Here is a 21,709-nt window from a genome sequence, read left to right as displayed (position 1 = left end):
TAAGTTCAGTTTTTTTATTAAATGTATGTGTCAAATTTATCAAATTTGAACGTTCCTTAGAATTTCGTTGAAAAATATTGAAAGAAACTTAGTTTTTTCACATAAAGATTTAAGTGTCTCCATTAAGGTCTTCTCGAGAGGGTTCAAGTTGTGAGGTCTTAGAGACATGAGTACATGTTTTTTTTCTTCCTTATTTACACGTAGAACAATCTTTAGTAGATTTGGTATGATACTAAAACGAGAAAACAACTTTTCTGAACGAGTTAAATGACCCTCATCACAAAGAGGACAAAAGGTGTCAATGCTAACACCTATGGAAATTGACTCAAAAATGGCCCGAAAACGAGTCAATTTTGTACGACCCTATGACCCATGTTACAAATGGAAAAAAAAAAGTGACACTGGTACACCTATGGAAAATGACTTGAAAATGGCCCAAAAATGAAAGTATTTAAGGTTAGTTATTAACTAAACAAAAGTATTTAAGTTTCTTTTTTTACTAAATATATGTGTCAAATTCATCAAATTTGAACAGGGTGAATTCCTCATCATGGTTGAAAAATATTGAATGTAACTTAGTTTGTTTACAAAAAGATTTAAATGTCTCGTTAGGTCTTCTACAGATTGTGAGGTCTTATAGACATGACTACATGTTTTTTTATAGGTCTTCTACAGATTGTGAGGTCTTATAGACATGACTACATGTTTTTTTATTTCTTATTTTACTCTGAGTACAATGTTTAGTGAATTTATTAAGAGACTAATACGAGAAAAAACTTTTTCGAATGATCCTATGACCTTCGTTTCAAATAGGAAAAAAAAAGTGTCAATAATATGAAAAATGATTAGAAAATGGCATGTAAATGGAAGTATCCAAGGTTGTTTATTTACTGAACATATATTTACTGAACATATGGAGAAGGAGAAATGTAATAAGCTTGTTTTTGTTTATTATAATAGAAGTGGCAGAGTTACAGATGTATATACAGTCATAATGTCTCATTTTGGAGCCAAAAAGCCTGCATGCTTCTTTCCCATTATACTCTTTTCTTAATTATAGCTTACTAAAACCTACAACTTTCAAAAGGATCCAATCCAAAGGCTTCATACACCTGAACAATTAGGTTCTACTGCTACCATATCATATCTTACATACAGGGCTTTACAATTATACGTCTTTTATCATATCATATATGTGTGTATCATGTTAGTCACCAAGGTGGTGCCCGAGCATCCACGGCGGCAGGAGGGCTGCCGATCTATCGTAGTTGGCAGCCACGTCTTTGTCTCTCGAGCTGTGGGATGGGTACTGGCAACTGCATCATATTATTATTATGTCATTTGATAAAATCAACTAAAAGTCATTTTTTAATCACTTAGAAAGTCATTCTATAATTAAGATACCAACGTCGTGGTCATGGCAAGAGATGGGAATGGCTGAGGTAGGAGAAGCGGGGAAACGCCATGGCTATACTCCTGTTGCTGCTGCTGCTCGGATGGTGGATTTTGAGCTTGTGCTTTTTCCTTCTCTTTTATCTATTTATATATATTTTTTGAAACCAAATGATTAGAGAAGTAGATCATTGTGTTGTCTAACAATACAGTTGTATATGCATATACGAAGGTAAAAGAAACATTACCTTCTTGGCTAACATGTTGTTTTGCTCCTGTAGGGCCTTGTCCTGATCAAACAACGCAAATTAATTTAACCCATACAAATCTTTTTCACCTACTCTCTCATGTTGGCTTCATCATTTTAACTACAAATTTATGCACATTCAAGCTTGAAGCTTCAAGTGATATATAGGACACAAAACTGAGAAAAGCTCAAACTTGTTCCTTGTTGTTGATCCAAATTCAGGTTGGTTTGAATTCATGGTGCCAAGTAGGACTAAAATTCTACAACTTTCATCACAAATTGGCTCCATACTCATTAAGGCTAGTAAAAAAAAAAAAAAAAAAAAAAAAAAAAAAAAAAAAAAAAAAAAAAAAAAAAAAAAAAAANTGTACTTCTAAGAAATGAGTTCAATCTCTATGGAGAGACCCTTCTAGTTTGAGTAGAGCATTTGTATTCGATACAACATATCGAATATCTTTGACGCTTATTGGACACATATCAAACATTTATTAGAATGTCTTAATAAACCTGTCTTTTTTTTTTTTTTTAATTTGTGATCGGCCCAAAAATTGGAAAAAAAAAAAAAAATAGAAAAACAGCTGAGAAGAAAGCAAGTATAAGATTACCTTTTTGTGAAGCTCTGAAATGGATTCATGCATGAGTTGGTTCTGTAGGAGAGAAGGTTTTGGAATGCAGTCAGCAAAACCTATTCCAATAATGTTGGACAAAATAATGGAATTCAAAATATAGCAATTAAAATACTTGAAAAATACCTTCCTAGCTCTTATTTGTTTGAGTGCAGAATCAAGTTGTTGTTCAATATTTTGAAGCTCTTTTAGAGCCAAGGAGTCAAGATCTTCCCCCATGAAATGCCTGCAAATTCAACCAAGTTCTGGATTAAGCCTTGGCTACTTCCAATCACAACAACAAAAAAAGAAAAAAAAAATGATCCAAAAGAGGAGAAAGAGATTTAGAACCTGTGGTTTTTCTGTAGAACCTCTACTCTGGCTTTGAGCTTTGCATGTTCAAGACTCCAATTTCCCTATAAACAAAGCCCAATTTCATAATTGATTGAAATTTAGAATGAAATTGCGTAATGGGATCATGGGTTTTGTTCGTACATTGGATTGGTTATCATTTGCAATAAGTCTCCTTTCTGCATAGGAGTACCTTTCATAGCGCTCCAGGATTTTCTCCATGCTGCTCATAATGTTACATTCATTAACACTAACATTTAGAATCTTAAAAAGTTAATTGTGTTCATGATTTGAAATCAACCCAAAAGTGATGCTGTTGCTACATTGGCATGCGTCATTATTCACAGCATATTACATTAAACCCACACTTGAATCATTAAAAAAACAAAAACAAAAAAACATAAGACCCCCACAATACAATAGTATATATTAAAGTTTGGTGATAGTTGTTGAGGTTCATCCAATGACACAACAAGTGCATCAAGAGGGACAGGGGGACCTAAGTTGTACAGAAAAACACATCCAAACAACGATTGAAAAACAAAGTTAAAAGACTGTTGTAAGCAGAGAAACAACATGGGTACTGAAAGTTGAAGGCAAAAAAAATAAGCATAGAAGTAGAAGAAGTGAGGGGAAATTGAAAGAAAGAAAAGGGAAAATACCATGAATCAGTGGAGTATTCAAAGAGCTTGCCCTTGGTGGAGAAGACAATAAGAGCAACTTCGGCATCACAAAGAACTGAAATCTCATGGGCTTTCTTCAGCAAACCGGACCTTCTTTTAGAGAAAGTAACTTGGCGATTGATCTTGTTCTCAATCCTCTTCAACTGCACTCGCCCTCGTCCCATTTCCCCACCAACAAACCCAAGATCACTTCATTCCCTTCCTTCAAAAATGGAATCAGCACATCAAAAATAACAACGCAGACAACATCAAACCAACCTCAAATATGTTTGGACTTCGTTTGTGGAAAAAAAAAAACAAAAAAAAAAGGAAAGGGAGAATAAAAATAGGCTCAGATTTTTTAGATGGGTGGGTTTGCAAAACCAGAGTGGTTTCGTCTAAAACGTTGTCGAGCTCTCATTGGCTATTGCCCTTCCTGTGACGTATCGTTTTGGTCGTCACCATCCGGGATTTTCAGCCACACCCTTCTCTTTTTCTTTTTCTTTTTCGCATATATTAATTACTTTTTTGTTATTATTTTCTTGGTTGGGCCATAGTAAAGTTAAATTAGCCTTAGTTTTTGGTAAATTTATGAATCAATCAACTCTCTTCTGCTAACCCTAACCCTAATTCTTGAATCGATACTTGTCCAACATAAAAGTTTACACTAATAAGTGGAGTATGAATTCATGAAGAACAGCGTGTGTTCTTATTTTGATATATTTATGAGCTAAAATGAAAATGTTTGCAACAAAACAAAAAAGAAAAAGGGTATGGTTCCATTATTTGACATAAAGCTTGCACTACCCATTCTATGCTCTAATTCTTTCCCCACTTATCTTATACCTTTCTTATTCTCTCGGATTCAAACATTTCTATTTTATTTAAATAAATAAATAAAAGAAATATCAATTAATTAAATAAGCCAATGCTTTTTGGTAGAATAATAAAAGGAAAAAATGGTCCTAGGCTTTATCTCCTTCTCAGCTCACATGGGAACCATATGCCCATATTCATTAATCTTGGGCCTCAAGTTTGACCAAATTTTAGAATATGGGCTGACCTGAAGTCTTATTCCTTTCACACAACTTTTTTTTTTTTTTTTCTCTCTTCTATTTTAGAAAAATAGTTTTTATTGAGTGGTTACATATTAAATTGTTAGTATCATTATAACAAATTTGAGATCAATCAATCTAACAAATAGATGGGAGTATCAAATTTGAGTGAATACAAGATACCACGACATAAAAAGAACAATCCTTAGTTCCGATTCCTCACGATAGTTTGATAATCTTGAGGAAGAATGCAAAAGAAAAACCATTTTTTTGTAATGGAAAAACAATATAATGAAGCATACGTAACAATATAATTAACCATATGTATGATATCGACAAGTCATAAGCTTGTTTTGAATATGTTTGGAATTGGAGAGTTATAATTACAAGTTGCATAGATCAATACAATACTGGAGAGAGGTAGGAGAAGTGTCTAAGCATGCCCCAAATTCATATACATTACTGGGAATAAGCTTCGGAATAAGCTTCGGAATAAGCTTCGGAGTTTAGTCTTAAAGCATCCATCCAAGCTGAAATCCATTGCCATTTTGGGGTGGAGCTCCAGCATTAGTATTATTATTATGAGTATTATTATTACTCAATCCAACTGAGCCAACAGAATTGTACCTGAAACCCAGAAGAGAAAATGGAAGTTTCACAAACAAAAAATGGGTTTGCAAATCTTTCACGAAAAAAGAAGGGATTTTTTTAATACCCAATTTGTAAAGTGGGAATGGGTTGGGTTATGGGGTAGAAAAAGGCGTCTGATTGTGAAGCAATGCGGCTGGAATAGTCCATGCTGTGTCCTCCCGCGCCGCCTTCCCAGCCCCACGCCGCGGAGGCTGCCGCTACTTGCGCGCTGCTTTCTTCCAGCTGCACGGGTGCATTCACAATTCCAACACACTTAATTATTTCTAAAAATGTTAATATACACATTTTACCTTCTTTCTTAAACTTCGGTTGTCTTCAACAAGCATATGCTCCTGCATGCATCAATATATTGTTTTAACACAACCTAATTAAGATACAAATAAATAAGAAATAAAATATGTACCTTGCGTTGAAGTTCTGCAAGCTGGTCCATTAGGGTTCGTGTCTGTTTTAAGGAATAATGATTGGATTTTAAGGAAAGAGAGCTCAAAATGCAAGGTTAATTCTACTAAATATGTGCAATTCTGAAGTACCTTTGTGGATCTAATGCGCTCCAAGGATGTCTCCAATTGATGCTCAAGTTGCTCAAGTTCCTTGGCATTCAGCGGTCCTAAATCTTCCCCCAAAAGGTTTCTATATGTAACATTCACATTCAACAATTTTAACAACCACCTAATCTCCTTAAATGTTACAAGTTTACAATATACCTCTGAGATTGCTGCATGAATTCAACTGTGGCTTTTAGGTTCAAGTAATCATCAAAGCTCTGTGGCTGCTGATGAGAGCCATAACAATTAATACAAAAATCTCTCAATAATACACTAACATACATATATATATTACTTATTATTATATGTTACATAACATTTAATATGAAACATCATACTCAACACATATTGCTTGTCCTATGATGTTTGAACCACACTCAGAGTTTAAGTGTTTAGGGTTTGGATATATCTCCAAACCAATAATCTTATATTTATAATTTAACCTATACTTGGAGAAACTATAACATTAAATCTACTTACCCCATTGTTATTTAGGTGGCGGGCACCATCCCGTATGTCATAACTACACCTTCGATACTTCTCGAGCGTCTTAGTCATGCTTATCATAAATAAACAAAAAAAAAAAAAAAAAAAAAAAAAAAAANAAAAAAAAAAAAAGATTTTTAGAATATAAATTATTGAATGCGAAAATTAAATGGCTGGCCATATATATAGATATAATAAACCACCTTTTTATCCAACTTTGAAAATGCTCCAAATAAGAAAACTGAATATAAACAAATTGCACAACAGGCAAAATGATACTCTTCCAAGGTAAGTAATAATAGAAGGACTATCACACTAAAGTCGAAATTTGAATCAACACAATGTTTTGCTTTCGGCTTTTCCCCAGAAGGCTTTATACTAATGAAAATAGTATTTATTGTTTATAAACTCATGATTTTTTCTTAGATTTGCGAACATGGGACTCCATCCCAACCATCCTCAAAAAAGGGAGAGAAAATTGAAGTGAAAAAGAATTAAAAGAAAAATGGTTAGAACAACAACAGCAGTTCATTTTTATTTTTAAAAGAAGATAATTCCCTGTCAGTGCAGCGAATCAGGTGTGATTAAACACCAAACATCATGTCTCTGCCACGAAAATCACAACAGTAAACAATCCAGTACTGTGGTTGTTACTGGCTAACAATCTTGATACACAAACCCCCAAGACTTGTAACACTGCTTAATAACCTATCTCCCCCATTAAGAAACACCTTTGATTTCATGTCTTCACTTCCAGGTATCAAAAAACTTCATAATTAAGTATATCATATTTGGATGATTTAACCCTAGATTTGGCTGACCTGAAGAACAAGAAATTATATATATATATATATATATATTTTGGTTTTAAGATGTGTCAGATCTGTGGAGAGAGAGAGATTGAGGAAAGTGAGATGAAAGGCGTAGTAATTACATAAAAATAGATAGTGAGAGGGAGTGAAGAGTATACCTAGAGCCACCAGAAAACTCAAAGAGCTTGCCACGATTAGAGAAGATGATGAGAGCAACTTCAGCATCACAAAGAACGGAGAGTTCATAAGCTTTCTTGAGCAACCCATTTCTTCTCTTGGCAAAAGTAACCTGCCTGTTAATTTTGTTCTCAATTCGCTTCAACTCAACTCTCCCTCTCCCCATTACGCTATCCTGTTTGCCTTTGCCTTTTCCTTTTCCTTTTCCCTTTCCCTTTCCCTTTCCCTTTCCCTTTCTAGTCTTGGTAAACAACCTGACCAGCCCCTCCCCAAAGAGGTCCTAAAAAGATGAAAGAAAACGATGAGACCAGAAAATAAGAGAGCAAGGGAAACCCTCAACTCCAAACATTAAATTTGCATACCCGTATGTATAATACAGTGTAGGCCTTGTTTCAGGTTTCGCCCCAGGTTTTCAACTTTATCATCTTTTTATGTATACCACACCAAGCTAAAACTCCCACTCTTTCCTTCCAAACACAGGTAATAAAGGGAACTGCCTTTTCTTTTCTTTTTCTTCTTTTTTTTTTTTTTTTTNACTAAATTCTAGGGTATTGCTGTGTTGTGAAATCATGGTACTTTGTCTAGGTTACATTTTAATGTCTGTTGGTCGTTAATACTAATCATCCTTACCTTTACATTTTACACGTGTCGGTCTCTCCATCTTATACATTATATATACATTCCTTTGGGTTAAAGGGTTTGGATTTGATTCCCCCTCTTACTTTTCATCTCTTTTAGGGTTGTTTTCCTTTCTTTCTTTCTTTCCATTACAAACAGCTCCCCTATAACAATTAATTTATATCCTAAAGTTTTCATTTTTATTGAATTACACCTCAAATTTAGATAGGAATATCTTAACCATGTGTGATACTATGTACTAATGGTTTTAAAACATAACCCTAATAGACTCTCTTAACTAACTTATATACGAAAGCTTAGAGTTTTAAGGAACACAATCATTAGTTTGAGATTTTTAGTGGAGTGGTACTATTAAGATTAAAATTTACTTTTTCTTTTTTACTTTTTCAAAAAATTTAAAAAAAAAAAAAAAAAAAAAAAAAAGTCGATTTCCAAAAAAAATGAATCAAATTTATTTGACAAATTCGTCACGGCTTCCATTATTAGTTGCACCAAATTTACATCACTTTTGACTTGTAAGCCAACTTTGTGCCAACTTTGTGTAAAACAATGGTGAGAATCATACCATCCATCCATATCAACCCGATTTAATTTTTTTTTAAAAAAAATATCAATATATATATAATTTAAACAAAATACGGGTTTACTAATGAATTTGTTCATGAATGAATCGGTCTTGAATGGTGGGATATGTAGTAGTACCTTTACGTTTATGAGTTGGTACAACTAGGATTTAACCTTCAAATGCATGAATTTTATAGGAACTATTTGAGTACTTTGTGGGTGTAGTCAGGGGGTCTCCAATCATTCCTTAATCATTCCCTAACCGTGATCTTACTCAGATGAGAAAAAGGGGCCACATGGGTAGATGAGCGTTGGCAGGCTTGAGGGTCACCTCCTCTTTTTATGATTTTTACGTTATGAGACTTACTAGGGAGATATCAACTAAACCTTATTAGACAATCTCATGACAATGTCCATAACGATAGGATGAGAATAATGGGTTAGAATCGATACTGAGGATGCACCTTGAGTACCTATGATATATAGGTTGATGATAATGACAATGATGAAAAAAGAACTTGAGAGAAGATGAGTTTAGAAGAGCTGAACCTTGAGAACCGATAGCCTAGATAGGGCCAAGAAAAGGGCCAAGAAAAGAGAACTCGATTGCTTCCATCATTTTCTATTAAGTTGAGCTTAGATGAACTAAGGAGATTGCCTAAGAAAGTCTACAACTTAGGAACAAGATTTCTAAGTACAANGAATGAACGAACAAACAAACTATTGACATAACACTAAAAAACAAACTAAAAAACTACTAGCAAGCTAATTGTTTTAAGTATTTTTAGAAGAAGGATAGATAGAAGTGCAAGGCTTTAGGCTTTAGGCTTTAGAGATGGATGTTATGTTTTACATTAAACCTAGTTAAGGAATCCAACAAGTGTGATTAAGCTTAAATAGATCAAAATTCAATCAATGAATGAGTTTAAGAATGAAAAAATAATCCAGAAACTGAAAACAAGATTAATCTTCCTTAATTAACCAAGGCAGTAGTACTCCAACAATTTTGGAACACATTTTTCATGTTTTTATTTTCGTGTCCATTTAGCCAGCAAAATCTGCTAATTGTGAGTGGTGAGGTGAGTAAAGAAACCAAACAATAATCTGAAAGCCATTATTATAAAAACAAAGCCCAAACACCAATTTTGTAGTAGAAACACAAAGAGATTAGGGTTGTTGATGTAAAAATTTAGAGGATGAAGCAGATATCCATAAAAGCTTACCTAAATAGCCCGGAGAAAAGGCAAGAGTTGGTTTACGTTGTAGCAGCATTTGCAAAACAATGAAATAAATCGTACAATCCTGGGGATGCATTTTGATCGTTGGGTCTTCTCATTGATTTGATTTGATTGTCCTCTTATCAGTTTTGTACCACATGGGGATCCCACAGCACGTGTTCACAGAGTAAACCTTTCAAAATTTTCATTACTTTTTTTTTGTTTCTCTCTATCATCTCTCTCTATGTATTGATTACATGCAGATGCCATCAAGTCATGAGAAAGGTAGTTGGCAGGTGAGAAGCAGCTTATGTGATGGTGCCAACAGATTGTACTGTTTCTTTAAGCCCATGGCATTTTAGACACCCCAACTTTTGTCAAATACATATTCTAACTTACTATTCATTTACCACCCTGCCCACTTGCTTCCCTTTCTTATGTGCTCATCTTCTAAAACATTAATCACAATCTATGTCTCACCGCCCTTCCACGTGGGTCGAGAGCAAGGAAATCTCTCCCTAACAGACACGTTTCAAAATTGTAATGCTGACCGCAATACATAACGAGCTAAAATAGACAATATCCGTTAATGGTGGGCTTAAGCTATTACAAATGGTATTAGAGCCAAACACCGAATGATGTCCTAACTTGATTACTGATAAATATTTATGGATGGGTGAACGGAACGCGGACTCACCTGTTTTGGGCCGTTTAGCTTAACGAACCCTTTTAAAAATGGTTGGGTCAACGAAATTGGAAGCAAGTTTGTGGGCCGTTAATGGGCTGGCTGAGAGAAAAGCCCATTTGAGGATTGGTCAACGAAATTGTGTTATCTCCAAAGAACAACAACAAAAGTCTAAAAGCTACAAATTGCGTAACTCAATTGGTAACAAACATACTTAAATTGCCATCTTTAATTTCTTGTTCCAAAAAAAAAAAAAAAAAAAAAAAANATATTATTTTGTCGAAATTCGATCGACAATATTATTTATTTATTTGGTATTGGGAAAGGTGGAAAGCATTGGAGTTGGAGAGCATGAGGGTTTGTTGGTGACGTGGATATCTATTATTACACACCATACCCCCAACCCCCCCAACTCCAACAACAAAATGCTTTCTCCACATGCTTATCTAAGCCACTCTTATTTATTTATTCATCATCCCACTCAACTCAATCATAAAATATTTGAGTTGGGTCAGATTGGTCCATATTGTTCGAGTCATTTTGTAACAGTTCAAGTTAATCGCTAGCAGATACCGTTTGTTTTGATCCGTTATATATCATTGTCATGTCTTGCGATTTTAAAACATATTTTCCCAATAAAAGAGAAAGAACCATTGCACAAAAATGTTCTATGGGTTCATAATCACTCATCATTACATTAGAATAACATTAGAATAGAAGAGTGGTCTATGTCTTTCCATTATTCTCCAAATTATTGCCTCCCTCAAACTCCCTTTTTAATATTGTAATCAACGAGTGAATGAGTGAATGCAATTGCATGTTTGGTCAAACTCTTCCATTTACATTTTATATTTTCTATGCTGATGTGTTGCACATGAATTATGTTTTTTCTCTACCACTTTGCATTTTTTAAGAATTTCAAACAGAATTGTTAGAGCATAAGCATGTTCTTATATATTAAGACATCCAAAATAAAAATGATTTATTGAGTGATTTATATTTGAAAGTGACAAGAAAAATTGAATCTTAGAAAAAGAAAAAAAACGTCTAATACAACAAAGTAAATACAAGACACATGCACAAAACAGTGTTGTGACAAATGAATGGTACAAATGATTAGGATATTGAAATATTATTTATAATGTAATCTCATTCAGGTTTGGGGTTAATCAGTAAATTCCCATTTGCAAGCAAACAAATTTATGGTATGAAAAGGTTGCCCCAGGCTAGATTTCAATATTTCTAACCCTAAAAGTTTTAGGAAAGCAACTTGGCACACTTTTTGGGCATGGCATTGGGCTTAAGACACAAAAGCTACTTTATTTGGAGGTACTGAATTTTTGTGAGAAATAAGAAATTGATATTGTTATTGGGATTTTCTAGGGACAAAAAAGTACAAATAGGAGTAAGAAAAAAGGGATTGAAAACTTCAAATCAACTAAATGTTACGTACACAATATGATCCACACAAAAAATTAGCTGGAGACCTCTTTTTCTTTTACCTATGGACCAAGCAACCTCACAAACACACTTTCATTTAATGCTTAGGGATTTTAGATTCATAAAAGAAAACAACCCTTTTCATGTTCATCAGTAAGCGTCGCTGAGCAAACAGAAATATCTTCAAATTAGTAAAAAAGAAACCAACTTTGAAGTGGAAATCCAGGGTTTTTATACTAACCCTTCCCACAGTTCAGCGCGCATCCAAGGAGTTGTGCATGTGCCTGCATATTGCCATTGTTCTTGTACGCCCTTTAAAGTCCTCTGCAAGCCCACAACCACCCTATTTCTCTTCGTTTCTCACATCATTTCCCATTTTGGGGCAATTTAAACTCCATTTTTCTTAAAGCTTTTTGTTTGTTTTTCTTTGAACCATGCTCTCATTTTCCGTCTCCTACTGTTTTTGCTCTAACTTCATTCTTTCACTCAGCTGAGCATCCCTGCTTGTCTCTCCACCTCTTGCATTCACGTGAAATTCAGACATTCGTTTGTCGTATTGTGCACTTCAGTTGTCCGTATTTGGATTCACTAAGAGGGGTTTCCAATCAAACCGACGGTTGCTTGAGGAGGATAATTTGGTGGCTTTATTTATTTATGCTGGAGGGAGGGGGGAAGGGGGGTGAGCTTCTGCGGATTATGCTGATTACTTTTGATGCCTCTGAATGTAACCTAGATTTTGTTTGTTAATGATGATTTGAAAACATTGAAACGAGTTGGGTATGTTGGGTTCGAAACGTTTAAAAGAAAGAAGATGCTGATTTGCCTGATTGTTCAGGTGGGTTTGTTTTGAAAGCTCTCATAAGCTCTGATCTTGCTGTAGAATGGAGTCGTGGAACTATGGTTCTCAAGGGAAGGGATTTTTGTCTGATGAGATGAATTCATCTACTAATTCACTTCTGAAAAGCAAATATTCTTTGTTGGGTTGGGAATTCAAGAACCCATGTAGTTTTGGGGACAATATACTTCTTTCAGGTGGTGCTCAGCATGTGGAGAACCAGAGCTTTGGGGAACTAGAATTTCCCTTAATGGTTGGGAAACAATTACCTGATGATTCTTTCAGTGATGTCCTGAATACCAAAATTGATGGAGGGAGAAGCTTGAATCTTGTTTTGCCCACCTCTCATCCACTTCCTGGAGAAGAGGAGTCCACTTCAAAGCTTTCTGGTTCTATTGTTGACTCCAACAATCGAGATTCGTCTCTTATTGATTTGAAGTTAGGCAGATTTATTGATACAGGGGATGCTCACAGTTTCAAGTACTCCAAGAGAGCTGCAATTTCATCTTCCACTGAGTCATCAACTTCTTATAAGAAAATGAGATCTCAAGGGGTGAATTTCCTGACTCCGTTTTGCCAAGTTTATGGGTGTAACAAGGATCTCAGCTCCTCTAAAGACTACCACAAGAGGCATAAGGTTTGTGAGGTTCATTCAAAGACTTCCAAAGTTATTGTGAATGGCATAGAGCAGAGGTTTTGTCAGCAATGTAGCAGGTTGGTTATATTTTCACTCATTTTCTCACCTCAAATCATGATTCTGTTCTTCAACAGTCTTTTTGGTCTTTTTTGTGAAACCATAAGAGGGGAGTGAGCACTTTGCTTATCTTTGTTTCGACTGTGACTCTAGAAATTGCTCTTTTTCATTATGATGAGCTTATCATCAATCCAGTCATATATTACCCTGTTTGAACCTGACTTGGGTACTTTGATTAAGGATTTGTTCTTACTTTCAGGTTTCATTTGCTTTCTGAATTTGATGATGGTAAACGCAGCTGTCGTAAACGACTTGCAGGCCACAATGAACGTAGAAGAAAGCCTCAAGTCAGTTTTCACTCAGGAAGGGCACAGAGGTTGCTTCAGCCATATAATGGTATTATAGCATATCTCATTTCATTTCTCCATATCCTCTAACCTTCCATCTTTCCATCTCACTATCTCTGACTCTCTCTCAAGAATTTTTTTTTTTTCTTGTTTTATTTAATCTTGAAAGGGTTGGTTTGATCATTATTAGGCCATTCAATATTTTCATCTTCTTTTTTACACAATTTGTACTATGAAGCTCTCCAATATTATTTCCATCTTTAGAGAATGATTAAACTTCAAGGTTAGGCCGAGTTGAAATTGTAGAATTATGAACCTTTTAAGCTTTGATCCCTTCCTTTCAACCCTTCAAGTGAACCCTTTTTTGGGAAATGAGGAAGTGAATTAAATTGTGATAGTTCTGTTCTAACTGTCATTACTTGTTTATTGCTTCATTTGGATCGCACAAGCCAACAACCACATCTAAAAAGTGAAAGTGTTACAGCTGTTCATTGCTTCATTTGGATCGTAAGATGAATTTTGCCTTTATTTTGACGAGTGTGAACTTAATTACATCTGATACTGCCTCTTAGCAAGTTTTAATCACGCTTTCATTTCATTTTATTTTGGGTACTCATCTTGTAGCATATCTGTGATGGTGAAAAATAGAATACATGGAAGATTACTTACTGGGTTTGTCAGGATCAAACTCAGAAAAAGATGGACTAGTCTTGTCCTTTACCTTTTGATTTCAATGCAAACGTTGAAAACTGACATACTAACCATTTTGCTACTCTTCCTTCAGGCTTAATTGGCTGCCACTAGCATTTTAGTTGTTTTGAAGGTCCAAAAGTTTTACAGTATTTGAGAACCATATTAACTGTGTGGCAATATCTTAAATATTTCAAGTTGTTTGACACGAAAGTTCAAAGTCAAAGATTCCCGACAGCCATCCATCCTGAACATGTGCTTGCTTGATTGCTTGGCTGCTTTAATGTATTTAACATCTAGTTGAGCAGTTTCATTTGTTTGTTTTGGGTATTCTGTATGTATCTTTGAATCTGATTATGCTGTTTTTAGTATCTTTTAAAATCTTCATCAATATCACGGCTTTATCTTATATGCACTAAGCATACCAAATTCCTTTATATTTGCAATATAATGTGTTGTCTTTCGGCCCATGTTGTTATCTAGCCACTTCAACATTGTTAATGTTCACACTACTGATTGAAAATTTCAGGTAATGGAGACAGAAGATTTCAGGAGAAAGCATTGGGTGCAACTTCATTTATCTGCAAAGATATACTGTCTAGTGGTGTTTATTATCCAGAGAAGCTTGGAAAAAATGATTGGTGTAAGCGTATAAAAGTGGAGGGCAAGAATGATTATAATTCTATGTGTGCAACTTCAGTGGGGGACAGGCTTCTGAATATGAAATCTCCCTTGCTTCCCTATGATTTTGAAGTACAGATACCTTGTTTTCAAGGAAATGGAAGTAATGCAGCAGTTACAGAAAACATGTTATGCGACACAAGTTGCCAATATTCTCATAACGTGGGAGGCCTCCATATGGACACACACCCATTGTTCCACCACACTAACCTATCAAGCGAAAACTTTGGAGTTTATGATGCAGCATCAACCATCCAAGGAGTTTCTGGAAATCCGGATTATGGGTGTGCTCTCTCTCTTCTGTCATCACATTCACAAAATGCATCGACTCATCCATCCATAGTTCACGTGCCTCGTGCTTTCACCATGTCCAAGAGTAGATCGAATTACAGCATGAGTGAACTCTCTGAAAAGCTCATGGGAGTGAGCTCACAGGCTTCTTCAACTGGGATTTCAAGTAAGTTTGCCTCCGGGATGAGTGAAGCTCAAATGGTTCCCATAATGACCGGTGAAAGCAGTGATCATAGTGTCACCTTTCAGATCACTGATGGGGTTCTTCATGGATCAGGTTTGGGTAATGCCAAGGCTAATCTTTCCTATGAACACACTCCAACTATGGACTTGCTACAACTTTCATCACAGCTCCATCGAGTGGAACATCAAAGGCACTCCATGCAGGTAAATAAATAAGAACATATTTTTAGGATCTATATATCAACTCGAAAACAAAGCTAAGCACATCAAAAGGGTAGACTAGCAACCTTTTAGGTTTTCCTTTTAATGGCTTAAATAGAAAAGCAGTTCCATCAATGCAACTGGGAGAATGCTACAAGAAATCTGCTAAGATCAAAATTGCTAATTCTATGTTGTCGTGATTGTTTTGCCTGTAGCATGACACTGCTTCTTTATGACCAACTCAGGTCCATGGAGGACTTTGTAAGTGATCCGATGTTGCGTAGGGATTGTCTTTAGGTTCATTATCATGAACCTTATTTACCAACTAAAAAGAGAGAATGTCTACCCCCACCCTTCTCTTCATGAAAATGAATTATGCAAGATTCCCAATTGAAGAAAAGAAATCTAAGCACTTGTTTTACCTTTCGCGTCATTATATTTTATATTACGTTTAATTGTTTATAGTTTCGACTGAAATCGAACCCGTCTTCTAAAACAGGACTCTGTGTAGGAGACTTCATGAAGGCTGTGGAGGAGTTGAACCCATCAATCCTATGTCAATGGTACATTTTGTTAGTCGAGGAGAGAACAGACTGTTGTATAATCTTCCTGTCTCGTACCTCTAACCCTGTTTTCTTTCCTAGTTCGATTGTTTCTATAATACTAATGCTTTCATCTTGGGACTAACTACTCGAATCCCAAAAAAATCGTCGTAAAATTAGTTCGTAGATGATTGAGATGCTACATTTGTGCTATTTAAGATGTCTCATTGCATATTCTGTTGCTTTCATCCTATCCATTTGGGAAAGAATCAATATTCTTGTCAAGAAGCAATCAATATATTACAACACACAAACAAACCAAGTTCACAAAATGAAGGCCATTATAAAGTCAGCACTGCTTCAAAAGGGAAAGGTGAAGAAAACTTGATCTAAAAATGAGAAGAAAACCAAACAAAAGAGACCAATCTCTAAGAAAATTAAATAATCATTTGAATTCTCCCTGCAACAATCTCAGTTTGAAATAGCTAAATGCTAAAAAAATCACAGAAATACATGAAATCATTTCCTTTTACTGCTATGGCTAAAGCTCATTCTCTACCAATCCTCTGAGATTCCAAGCGAGGCTAAGCCGGTAACATTAGAAGGTAACATCAGTAAAAAGCTACCAAGAAGTATCGATTATCCAAATCCAATGCCTATTTCGAAGCACCATTTGGCAGATCGGCTGCTTTACTGCCTGATGGGTTCAGTTCATCCCATGCTTCAATCCAAGTGACCATGGCATCTGCAAGCTTGTCGAAGTATTCGTCGACGCCAGCAAGTTTTGCTTTAACTTGCTTCGAGAGTTCAATGTAGCATTCCTGCACCGTGGTGCATTCTTTTGGAAGTTTAACAGCTTGGAAAAATGGTATCAGTTCCTCTTGCCAGTAGATTCCCTTGTATTCCTTCTTCAGGTTTACAAATGGGTTGCTCGCTTTGCTGTGCCAAATGTAGGGCAGTCCCGTCTTCACTCCAAATCCTAGATGGTCGCATATTACCTAGTACACAAGATCCCACGCTCCAAATATGATCAGCTTCAATTGAGGTATTGCAAAACATGGGAAACAAGAATGAAAATGAAAGAGAATCAGCTGGTTATGGGGGGATGTCAACGTACCTTCATGCACCAACCAGCCCACATATCGTCGTAGCGTCCAATTGGCTGACCATCACCCATGAGACCGAAATACATTGCTGGGCCGATCAGCTCACGGTCAAATGCCAGATTCATACCACACATGGGGAAGAGGGTTGACTTTGGAATAGTCAAGACTGCATCAACATACCTAAGGGATAGCTAAAACAATCAGCTTATGATTAAAAAAAAAACAAAAAAAAAAAAACACAAAACTCTAGTGTAATTCAATAAGTTCATACCTTGTATTTCTCTCAAGGGGCTTCACAAGCTGTGTGGGTGCATCGTAATCCGGGATGTTGAGCCACAGGCCATGAGACACTGCGGTAGCGACACCCTCCCGGAGACTAAATGGATATCCACGCACGAAGTCAGCACCCTCACGGTAGGGGTCGTACAAGGTATTGAAGAAGTTGGGTGTAGACGGGGTCAAGAGGTTCTTGATGTGCTGTTCAAGTGCATTGATGTTCTTGCCTGATGGATCCTTTGCAACCTGCAAGACGAACCCAAGAACACATCCTCAGATCCATAAGGAACGATCCAGCCACTGACAGAATATTAGCTCTAGCTATACGAGATCACTTGCTTGCCTAAATATGTAGCAGATCCATGAGTTTAGGCAACTACAATAGAAAATTCTAAAATGATTCCTGGTCTCGGGTGAGTTTCCGGACAGATCTACAACCGACGAGTGGAAAGCTTAGCTTTTTAAAGCATGCAAATCTGTAAACACGCCGCTAACATCATGCCCGAAGATGTTATAGCTAAACAAAGAGTTAAAAAATCCAATCATCTAAAATTCAACCAATCCCAGTAAAACAGGGCAAGGCAAAACCAACATTCCAGGACGAACCATCTCTACACAGAGAACATTAAAAAACACCCCCAAATTCCACAATGCATATCCCAAATCAGATCAGATCCAAAATCCCGAAACATGGCACAAAAATCCCAATTCAAGAGTGGGGGAAAAACTCACAAAGCAGTCATCATCTATGGTGTAGATATACTTCTTCTTGGAGACCATGTAACCAAAGCACCGGCAAGCAGAATCCTTAAAGGAAATGCAAGAAGCTTTCGGACCCAGAATCCGATTGATATCGTTGCGATTGTAGAGCTCGTAGTCAAAGCCCTCAGGGACGTTGATGACCTTGGAGGGGTCGCCGTCCTGAACAATGATGAGATGGTAAGGCTGGAAAAAGGGCCTCCACATCTCAAGAAAATCAAGGTTTCGGATAGTGGGTATGACGATATCGAGCTCATCTTTGAGCAGGGGAGTCGGAGAAACTTTGGAATCGGCCATTTGGGTCGGAATGTGGTACAGAGAGATGGAATGAAACGGGGAGATTAGAGGGTTTGAGCTCGAATTCGATGAGGGGTTGGGGGAGGGTTTTACACTGGAAGGGAAGAGGGGAGAGAGTCCAATTTATTGACCATCTGTTCTAGATTGTTAAAAGTAAACGCATGTTCCTTTGGCATCCGTTCTGTATACGTTCAAAAGTTGATTAAATTGCAAATTTAATCTCGCAGTTTAAGAAGACTCTCAATAAAAGTATAGAACCTCCAATCACGCTCTCCCTCGCTATCTTATGCGTTTCCCGTTTTCATAACATTCCACAGCCTTGTTGACATTAAACTCTAATTGTTCTTTCAAAATTAGACAATAATAATAATGGAACTACCATATCCTTGCATCTTCATATTAAAAAATATCTAACTTTGTCTGTCACATGAAGCAACACTCAACCCTTGGATCACCAAACCTTGTGCTATGACTTTGAGAATTATTTTAATTTTAAGTGTGAGTAAAAATTAGTGTGTGCTATTAGCATATATATATATATAATCTAAATGGATTTAAATTAAACTAAATATCACTTATCTAAATGGATTTAAATTAAACTAAATATCACTCTAAATATCACTTTTCATATGCGATGCTAATGTGTAATTTGGTATAACCTTGCCGGTAGGGGTGTACATCAACTCGCTAACTCGAAAATCCAATCAAATTCAACCCAAGTTATAAAGGTTCGATTGAGTTTAAAAAGATTTCGAGCTTGGGTTGGTTCATTTTGTAGAACCCGATCTGATTTGGGTTCAAAATTCAAATTATTTGGTCCATCCCACCCAACCTAAAAAAACCTTAAAAATAAATAAATAAAATAGGCCCATGTCCACATAGCAGAAGCCCACACACCCCAAGCCCATGAGTCTGCCCCTACTAATGGCACGTCAGCACTCTGCAGGCTGTCTCTCTAACTCTCTCTTCTCTCTCTTTGATCGTGAGTCGTCTTCGACCTTGAGAATAATTAGGTAATTGAAATGAAGTCTCACACACTCGCATCATAATCATAGTGTTTGTCTTGGTTGTTCGATGTTCAACTCCTCTCTACTCTCTTTGTGTGCCGTCGTTCGACATCTCAGTTCTTATCTCACTCTTGTCTTGTCTCTGTGTGTCGTCGAACATCGACGTCACTCGCCTCTTTATTTCTCCGTTGGCAAGGGCCAGGACCATGGAAAACAAAAATAAGATTGATGTATCCAACAACATGGGGGCTTTGTTTCTTAATTTTCTCAAAGGAACCTAGTGGAGGTATTGTTATTAATTGTTCTTCTTCACTTTCTGTTCCAAATCAATGTAAAACATACAATTATTCCTCCTCACTTTCTCTTCATTATTTCTTACCATCATCTTTCAGAGTCGGAGAAGCCCTAAACATGGAAGCAGAAGGAATATGGTTCAAATCTGAAGAAGAGGATGTTTCAAAATCTGAAATTTGGGTTAACCAAATACCAACAAAAAGGCAGATCTAGAGACATCCAAGAGGAAAAGATGAAAAGGTGTTGCCACCAAATTCAACCCATTTCCTCCATTTGAGAAAAAAAACAAAGATGAAAAGGAAAGGGAAATCGAAGATAGCAAAACCCGATACAGATATTATATTAGAAATGAAATCCTTAAATCTCAAAGTCAACACAAAAATAAGAAGAAGAGAGGAGAATGATGAAGATGGGGAGTGGTTTGAGAATGATGAGGATGAAGTTCATACAATCCTTGACATGATAGGTGAAAAGGTAGGATGGATGAAGTGTGTGGCATTAGAAGGGAAGGGAAGGGAAGGGAAGGGAAGGGAAGGGCATGGTAGGTAGATGTGGCAAAGAAAAGGCAGATGGAAGGGAAGGGCATGGTAGGTAGATGTGGCAAAGAAAAGGCAGATGGAAGGGAAGGGCATGGTAGGTAGATGTGGCAAAGAAAAGGCAGATCTTGAGGAATGTGGTTAATGATTTTGGGAAGGGCGCGGAGTGAATGAGATAGCAGTTGAGAGCGGGACACGTTGTGGCAGAAGAGCAGAGCAAGGGGATATGTGAGAACAATGGAAGAAACAACAAAATCTCTCAACCCTCATTTTGTATTAACCTTCTTAACACAACATTTATTGTAACACTCCAGAGCCTACAAAAACCCTCTCTCTCTCAACCTAACACACCATACCCCAACCACTTTTTTCAAATTAATGTATTTTATTTACAAATAAACTTTTGTGGAAGATATAAACAACAAATTCAAGGTCTGACCATCTAGATGAGATGACATTAAAAAATCAAACATGTTTACCAATAATTTATCTATTTTCCAACACATTAAAAAAACCATGATCACATCTTCAGACTTGGTCGTGGCCTCATATTATTGATGCAATTCAAATAAAAAAAAAAAAAACAAAATTTCAAACCTATGGTTTCAGTTGAACAGTGCAGAATAAATATAAAGGCGAAACCACTGAGATGATACGGCATCGTGTTGTTTCTAGATATTCCAATATCCAACCACGACCACCACCACCACTACTTTAGACTTCAACAATTATATAAATACATTCAATCAAAAAAAATACTTTCATTTACCTTCCCTTTCCGATTCCTTCCTTCAAGCATGGGCTTTAACACACCGGAGCGCCGGAGCGCCGCAGTTCCGTCCTCACGTCGCCGAGGCGAGTGGCGACGGCCATGCTCGTCTCTCTATCCACTCTCATGACGCTCTGTGCGAAACAAGCGTACAGAGCGTCGAAAAAGATTCAAACAAAATTGAAATCGAAGCGGTTTCTGAAGAACACGAAGACGAAGGAGAAGAAGAAGAAGAAGAACCGCGGCAGCGACGAAATGGAAGAGGAGTGGGGAGACGGGGGAGTATGGCAGAAGGCGATCTTGATGGGGGATAAATGTGAGCCCTTGGATTTCTCGGGCGTAATTTATTACGATAGTTACGGGAAGCAGCTGGACGAAGTGCCTCCACGATCGCCACGTGCCAGTCCCTTGCCAGCCTTTCTTACAACCACTCACCGCCAGGTGTATTGAGTTAAACAGAGCATCAGTGTGTTAAATTTCAAGTAGGTCAAGTAATGGTGTGATTGCTTTTCATTCTGTTTCTGTATAGTAGATATTGAGTGTGAGTAATATTGATTGCGTGTAATTACGTTTCTGTTGCCCCCACCGAATTGTTGTATGAAATCTCACAAAATTACAATGTTTTTTTTTTTTTTTTTTTTTTTTTTTTTTTTTTTTTTTTTTTTTTTTT

The 21,709-nt window shown here is 36.5% G+C and overlaps 5 protein-coding genes across 10 annotated transcripts; 2 read left to right on the top strand and 3 right to left on the bottom strand.

The window, feature by feature from the left end:
• Nucleotides 1-928: 928 nt before the first annotated feature.
• Nucleotides 929-3,585, bottom strand: LOC111802757 (truncated transcription factor CAULIFLOWER A-like). Of its 3 annotated transcripts, none has more exons than XM_023687246.1 (8): nucleotides 3,258-3,585; nucleotides 2,740-2,818; nucleotides 2,596-2,660; nucleotides 2,392-2,491; nucleotides 2,245-2,286; nucleotides 1,641-1,682; nucleotides 1,405-1,536; nucleotides 929-1,316 (listed from the first exon to the last, which is right to left on the bottom strand). In XM_023687246.1, exons 1-8 carry the CDS (start codon nucleotides 3,440-3,442, stop codon nucleotides 1,260-1,262), a joined length of 702 nt encoding a protein of 233 aa, XP_023543014.1. In that variant the 5' UTR covers nucleotides 3,443-3,585; the 3' UTR covers nucleotides 929-1,259. The 3 variants fall into 3 exon arrangements, with proteins under 3 accessions (XP_023543014.1, XP_023543013.1, XP_023543012.1); XM_023687245.1 differs by having other exon boundaries at nucleotides 1,415-1,536; XM_023687244.1 differs by having other exon boundaries at nucleotides 1,409-1,536; nucleotides 3,258-3,582.
• A 1,016-nt stretch (nucleotides 3,586-4,601) lies between these two features.
• On the bottom strand, nucleotides 4,602-7,419 carry LOC111802063 (MADS-box protein EJ2-like). Of its 2 annotated transcripts, XM_023686314.1 has the most exons (9): nucleotides 7,349-7,419; nucleotides 6,968-7,266; nucleotides 5,992-6,070; nucleotides 5,671-5,738; nucleotides 5,497-5,596; nucleotides 5,367-5,408; nucleotides 5,254-5,295; nucleotides 5,028-5,185; nucleotides 4,602-4,939 (listed from the first exon to the last, which is right to left on the bottom strand). In XM_023686314.1, the coding sequence occupies exons 2-9, from the start codon at nucleotides 7,150-7,152 to the stop codon at nucleotides 4,825-4,827; spliced, it is 789 nt and encodes a 262-aa protein (XP_023542082.1). In that variant the 5' UTR covers nucleotides 7,153-7,266; nucleotides 7,349-7,419; the 3' UTR covers nucleotides 4,602-4,824. The 2 variants fall into 2 exon arrangements, with proteins under 2 accessions (XP_023542082.1, XP_023542083.1); XM_023686315.1 differs by lacking the exon at nucleotides 7,349-7,419 and having other exon boundaries at nucleotides 5,671-5,735; nucleotides 6,968-7,320.
• A 4,192-nt stretch (nucleotides 7,420-11,611) lies between these two features.
• LOC111801647 (squamosa promoter-binding-like protein 6) lies at nucleotides 11,612-16,208 on the top strand. 3 transcript variants are annotated; one of them, XM_023685708.1, is made up of 5 exons: nucleotides 11,612-13,080; nucleotides 13,320-13,456; nucleotides 14,627-15,235; nucleotides 15,347-15,456; nucleotides 15,699-15,875. In XM_023685708.1, exons 1-5 carry the CDS (start codon nucleotides 12,413-12,415, stop codon nucleotides 15,720-15,722), a joined length of 1,548 nt encoding a protein of 515 aa, XP_023541476.1. In that variant the 5' UTR covers nucleotides 11,612-12,412; the 3' UTR covers nucleotides 15,723-15,875. The 3 variants fall into 3 exon arrangements, with proteins under 3 accessions (XP_023541476.1, XP_023541474.1, XP_023541475.1); XM_023685706.1 differs by having other exon boundaries at nucleotides 11,613-13,080; nucleotides 14,627-15,456; XM_023685707.1 differs by lacking the exon at nucleotides 15,699-15,875 and adding an exon at nucleotides 15,953-16,208 and having other exon boundaries at nucleotides 11,614-13,080; nucleotides 14,627-15,456.
• Nucleotides 16,209-16,404: 196 nt separating this feature from the next.
• Nucleotides 16,405-18,433, bottom strand: LOC111801648 (probable UDP-arabinopyranose mutase 2). The gene is made up of 4 exons (XM_023685710.1): nucleotides 18,110-18,433; nucleotides 17,373-17,623; nucleotides 17,113-17,281; nucleotides 16,405-16,993 (listed from the first exon to the last, which is right to left on the bottom strand). Exons 1-4 carry the CDS (start codon nucleotides 18,431-18,433, stop codon nucleotides 16,652-16,654), a joined length of 1,086 nt encoding a protein of 361 aa, XP_023541478.1. The 3' UTR covers nucleotides 16,405-16,651.
• A 2,732-nt stretch (nucleotides 18,434-21,165) lies between these two features.
• Nucleotides 21,166-21,489, top strand: LOC111802174. The gene has a single exon (XM_023686439.1). The coding sequence runs from the start codon at nucleotides 21,166-21,168 to the stop codon at nucleotides 21,487-21,489; it is 324 nt and encodes a 107-aa protein (XP_023542207.1).
• Nucleotides 21,490-21,709: the final 220 nt, after the last annotated feature.

This window comes from Cucurbita pepo, chromosome LG09 (assembly GCF_002806865.2).
Source record: "Cucurbita pepo subsp. pepo cultivar mu-cu-16 chromosome LG09, ASM280686v2, whole genome shotgun sequence".
Taxonomy (NCBI): Eukaryota; Viridiplantae; Streptophyta; class Magnoliopsida; order Cucurbitales; family Cucurbitaceae; genus Cucurbita; species Cucurbita pepo.
This window is presented reverse-complemented; position numbering and strand designations above follow the sequence as displayed.